General features: G+C 56.3%; 1 protein-coding gene across 2 annotated transcripts in view; it reads right to left on the bottom strand.

The window, feature by feature from the left end:
- The window catches only part of cpne5b (copine Vb), a 93,198-nt gene extending 89,101 nt beyond the window's left edge, over positions 1 to 4,097 (bottom strand). Inside the window, exon 1 of one of the 2 annotated variants that reach the window (XM_086168678.1) lies at positions 3,784 to 4,097. In XM_086168678.1, the coding sequence (XP_086024804.1) occupies positions 3,784 to 3,902 (119 nt within the window). In that variant the 5' untranslated portion in view covers positions 3,903 to 4,097. The remainder of the gene's footprint in view (positions 1 to 3,783) is intronic. The other variant, XM_086168677.1, reaches the window with a different exon arrangement.
- Between the last annotated feature and the right edge of the window lie 1,907 nt (positions 4,098 to 6,004).

Here is a 6,004-nt window from a genome sequence, read left to right as displayed (position 1 = left end):
GCCTCTCAGCGGCTGAAAAGCCGGCGTAACGACGAACCGTCATTAGCGCTCGCCGCGGGCGTCGCCCCTCCCTCCTTCTGGACTTGAACGCCACTCGTGCCGCCGTCGGCCGCGACCTCCCCCGAGCCGGTTGGTATTCCAGAAGAGGCTCCCGCTCCCGCTTAAGTGCTATTAGATGTCAGCGAGACGAATACAGAGGAGTTCATCAGCGCCATGAAAAGAGACGGTTGATTCTGAGTGTGGGATTATAGCCGGTACCGAGGCCGAGCTGCTCAGGAGTGACAGATAGCGTTCCACGTCCTTCTAGTAGCGCGTGATAGAAATAGAACGAACTCCGGAGCTGCTGTCGGAGGAGACGAGATGAATGAACGGCTCCGTCTTGCGGATCCGGATAGATTTGTAGTCGTCCTCGCTCGCCAGTGGGACGCATTATTGATTCTGCGGGAGCGACTTGTTATCTGTCCATCGCCGCCCGGGACGAAGCAGGAAAGGAGAGTTTGGGGAGCGTTGAACGGAGCCATGGTTTACTTCCCCGTCGGCGAGGCCGGGTTCCGGTCCGGGTCCAGGTCTGGTCCCCAGGGCGGGGAGGAGGAGGGGCTTCCTAGCCTCGGGATGGAAACCATTTGAAAGCGAGATGCGGCGCGATAAGACGAGCCGTTGGCATTCCGGCAGACGCGTCTCTTATCGGCGGACGCTCCAAGCGGGTCTTTGCTAATCTTCTAAAGTCAATAAACCTTGGCGGGGGGCGGCCATCTTGTGTTTGCGTTCCAGTTCCAAGGTAGTGGCCGAGCCCGCGGGCGGTCCTGGCGGCAAACGGACCGTGGAAGCCAAATCAAACCTTCGGCTCGGACCGCCGGGAGCTTTTCTCCAGAGGCTCGTCGTTATCGTTGGTGTTGGAGGCCGTCATAATCCACCGGGAGCACCAGGCCTGCTCCTCACTTCAGTCCCACATTTGCATCTGCTAATGAACCCACCTCTGCCTCCTGGGCTACGCTGGAACGACAACCTTGCACCTCACATTCTTCATTCACGTTCTTCACCTCACATCTCCACGCCTCACTCACACAAGCGTGAGGACGCCAACCGTTCGCTCATTCACAAATCATGTGTGGACACACGACCATTCGCTCTCTGGTTTACATTTCTGGACAATGTAGGGTCTCTAAAGAAGCTCCTGCATGTGTTTGGACTTTGGGAACCCAGAGGAACCCCACTCAGACACCTGGAGGACATGGAGACTCCACACAGAAAGGCCTCCCATGGGAATCCAAGCAGGGAGCTTCTGGCCGTGAGGCCGAGGAGGACGCATCTCCGGCACCCTTGGTGTGCTCTAGTCTGAAGATTCCCACACTGCATGGACAGGTGTCTCCAGGAAGAGGACAATCTGTTACTGGTTTAATTGGCTCGCCGCTGCTCTCAGTCAAGGTGACCTTTGCTCCGGCGCTGGCAGACGACCTCCGTCCTCCGGAGCCGCTCTTTGTCCGGGTTCACAGCTGCTCCAGCAGGACGCCTCGGCCACTGCCGGAAGGTCCGTAAGCTCCTGTAGAAGCTGCTTGAAGCTTCAACAGGAGCAGGGGCGTGAAGCGCCGCCCCCTGACTTAGCTCAAGGAGCCACAAGGCGGCATTCTGCTCGCAGGAGAACGTGAGCCCCGGCCTCCGGGCTTGACAAACGTACCGGGTGTTATTTACAACTCAAAGTGATAAAATCAGAATGATTATAAAGATCTGCTGTTTTGGAGAGACGTAGGACTTCTCAAGGCTCCATGTTTGGTTTGGCCTCAACACCAGAACCAACTCTGAACTCCACAGCTGTCTCCACATTACACTTCTGGAAACCAGGGAGCACCCAGGAATTCTGGGGAACCCTGGGGAACACAAGGGAACTCTGAGCTACACTTGGAGACTCTGAGGAATAGTAGGGAACACTGGGAAACAAAACGCTGAGAAACACAAGGGAACACCAAGTCACTCTGAGGAACTCTAGGGAACACTGGGGAACTCTGAGGAACACTGGAGAACTCTGGGAATTCTGGGAACTCTGAGGAACACTGAGGAACACTCGAGAACTCTTGAGAACTCTGGGGAACTCTGGGAACTCTGGGAACTCTGGGGAACTCTGAGGAACACTGGAGAACTCCAAGTTACTCTGGAAAACTCCTAGGAACTCTAGGGAACTCCAGGGAACTCCAAGGAACTCCAGGGAACTCCAAGGAACACTGTGGTACTGGGAAACATCTCCCCCATCCAGCAGCTGTTTGAGCTGACTGGAGGGCAGGTGGAGCAGAGTCAGGACCACCAACCTCTCTGCGCCTCTGAGGGTTCCACCAGAACCCCTTCAGCGAGGGGCAGATCCTGGACTTCTCGCGCTTCATCGTCAAACCGCGACATTCTTTCCCGTTCCTCTTTGGAAACGATCGTAGAAAAAAAAGGTAAACAAAGGTGCTCCTTCACCTGGAGGAGTGCAGCTTCCAACACCGCGGTGGAAAAGATGCAAACGAATACGAAGAACCCCCGCAACGAGAGGGGGGGTAAAGGGGGTAAAAGAGGGGGGGCAACTTTCCCTTTTTGAATAAAAGACAAACCAATTACTATCATTCCACAGATCCGTTTCCCGCCCACATCCAGACGCTTGTCCTGATAATAAGGTGTTGTCAGCAGTGGGGGGGGTACTAACCCGGGAGGGGGGGTATTAACGGGAGGGGGGGTATTAACGGGGGGGGGGGGGGCAACTGGGCTCATTGTGAGGCTGTGACACCCAGGAGACCTGGAGGTGATGGATGGATGAGTGACAGGACCGCTTCACCCCGTCCACGATCTGCAGGAGGCATCATCTGCACGCACACGCACACGCGCACACGCACCGTTTTCCCCGCTGAAGGTGATTGGCTGGCTCGTTCCGCTCCGCTCGCGCTGGGTATCTCGCGAGCTCCGAGCTTGCAGACGCTCTGGAAGCTCCTCTGAACATCAGAACGCCATCAATAATGCACGCGAGGCATCAACAAGCCTGGGCGTGCACGTACGTGTGCGTGTCACCCTGCACGCCTCAGCTGAAACACGCCTTTAGAGATGAAGTGTACAGTGTGTGTGTGTGTGTGTGTGTGTGTGTGCGTTGCAAGCCTTGACACCAAGACCTCCTATTAGGACAGCGGAGGAAGGCGAGGAGGAGGAGGAGAGGAAATCCTCGGCTTTGGAAGATTGTATTTTCCTGAACATTAACAGTTGTTTTCTCAGGCTGGAGGTCAGGGACGCCCTGAACATCTGAACATGCTCCACAGCTTTCAGTGTGTGTGTGTGTGTGTGTGTGTGTGTGTGTGTGTGTGTGTTACACACGCTCGACCGATGCTGGAAGCCTGTATTTACAGTACGGGCTTCATTATGTATGAGCCTTTCCTCTGAAAGGAGGCTACGGCTGCACACACACACACACACACACACACACACACACACACACACACACACACACACACACACACACACACACACAGCAGTCTTACATAGATATGCAACATAGCTGTCCGTAGACATGAACGGAAACCAGGACGCGGACGGCGGAAGAAGTTTCCCGGTGCTCCCGGTATCCCCGGTGCTCCCGGTGCTCCCGGTACATCCGGTGCTCCCGGTGCCTCCGGTCCTGCAGCTGCAGCTTTCGCGCGCAAACACGGTGCCATTCATCCATTTGTAATTCTCGGGTGTGTCGCCGCTACAACTTTTCCCCCGGAAACCCCACCCGCACACACACCCGCACACACACCCGCACACACACCCGCACACACATCCGCTCACCTGCAGGACACGCTGATCTCCACCTTGGTGGCGGGGATGTTCCCGGTGATCGGGTCGAAGTCGTACACGGAGGACATCTCCTCCAGCTTGTCCAGCGCGTCCCGCTCCATCACCTCCATGGCGGCGGCGCGGCACGGCGTGACCCGGGACGCGCACAGCCTGGACCCCGCGGAGCGCGGCGGCTCTCCGGCGGCTCCGGGCGCCTGGACCGGGACCGGAGCCGGGACCGGGACCGGGACCGGGCGGCGGCCTCCGGTGCTGCCGGGTGAGGCAGCCACTTCACAAGCCTGCGCGCCGGCGCGGACGCTGCGGACGCCGGGTCGGAGCACACGGAGGCGCGCCCGCTGCGGAGCCTGCCATGCACGGACACGGACACGGACACGCGCAGGGGCGTCAGCTGAGCCGCCGCACCCCCGGAGGAGACCGGAGGAGGAAGAGGACGAGAAGAAGAGGAGGAGGAGAAGAAGACTAGAAGATGAGGAAGAGAAGAAGAAGAAGAAGAAGAGGAGGAGGCTCTCCGCGTCTCGTCCTCTCTCTCCGTGCGCGCAGCAGACACTGTGACGGGAAAACACGAGATCCACTCCAACCTACCCGTCCGTCCCCCCCACCCACCCACCCACACACACACACACACACACACACACACACACACACACACACAGGGAGTCACTCCGGATTGTGAGCCGCTCTGCGTCCATTCTTCTCCTTCTCTATAGAAATGTGTGTGACTTCACCTGAGTGTGTGTGTGTGTGTGTGTGTGTGTGTGTGTGTGTGTGTGTGTGTGTGTGTGTGTGTGAGGGGTTACAATGGGATATTTCACCTTCTGGAAATGGCACTCGGATCTGATCACGTGTTTGTCACACTCGAAGGACCTTCACTGATCAGAGGAGCTGAGAGGACCTGATCATGACCTTACACACACACACACACACACACACACACACACACACACACACACACACACACACACACACACACACACACACACATCTGCTCCTGATGACTCACCTGGAGAGTGGACTCCACCTGAACCTCCCCAGGTGAGCTCAGCACATCAGCCTGACTTTGACCTGCTCAGACCCCCTTCAGATGGTGGACCTTCACCCCTGGTGGAGGACACCTCCCCTGGAACCTCCAGGTGACCAGAACCTGGTCCTTGAATCCATCCATCCATTGATCCATCCATCCATCCATCCATCCATCCATCTTCCCTGGATCCTCCTCCATCTCACCAGGAGACATCCCACCACCTCTGATGACTCTTCTCCACATTGAGGAGCAGTGACTCCAGCCTATCTCCAAGAGAAAGCCTGAGGAGAAAGCTCATCTCTGCCACTTGGATCCAGGAGCTTGTTCTTTCTGTCCCGGCTGGTGACCACAGGTGAGGAATGAAGGTAAGATCCACCAGGACGGGCCGCTGCAGAGTCTGCAACGATCCGTCTGTCCGTCTCCTTCCTTCCCTCGCTCGTGAAGAAGATCTTGGAGATACTTGAACATCTCCGCTGGGGGCAGGACCTCCACCCGGGTCCCGCTGAGAACCCTGGTCTCGGATTTGGAGGCGCTGATCTCCAAATCCGAGACCAGCAGCAAAACCTCCGAGCCCCAGACCAACGTCTGGAGCCAGCAAATCAATTCATGCTGCCCACACACACACACACACACACACACACACACACACACACACACACACACACACACACAGAAACAGACACTCAGAGGTCCTGCTTGGTGTGTCTGATGCACCTGATTGCAGATGTTCCAGGGAGTGGGACCTTCATCTACTTCTCCTTTGGCGGCTTCCTTCTCCAGCCAATCACCTGCCTCCTTCTAACCCTCAGCCAATCATCTGCCTCTTTCTAACCCTCTCCTCTCACAACAATAAACTACTTCTTCTCCATCCATAAACCTCTTCTCTGATCTTCCTCCAGACCTCCACCCTCACCCTGGATGTGGAGGAGGTCAAAGCTCGGTGTGGACACACACACACACACACACACACACACACACACACACACACACACACACACACACACACACACTTCCTGTATCTTCTCCATGCTAATAACTGTGTTTACATGCTGTCTCTCTTGGAGAGCACGTATGGAGAAAAAACTGAACAAAAATGTGATTCTGAGCATGAGATGTTTCTTCAGAGAGAAGAGGAGTAGAGGTGACACTTTCAGAGGCGTGGAGAGTTCAGAGCAGACAGAAGAAGGTCCT

The sequence above is a fragment of the Fistularia commersonii genome, chromosome 21 (genome assembly GCF_037954325.1).
Source record: "Fistularia commersonii isolate RoL2024-O1a breed Wild chromosome 21, RoL_Fcom_v1.0, whole genome shotgun sequence".
Taxonomy (NCBI): domain Eukaryota; kingdom Metazoa; phylum Chordata; class Actinopteri; order Syngnathiformes; family Fistulariidae; genus Fistularia; species Fistularia commersonii.
This window is presented reverse-complemented; position numbering and strand designations above follow the sequence as displayed.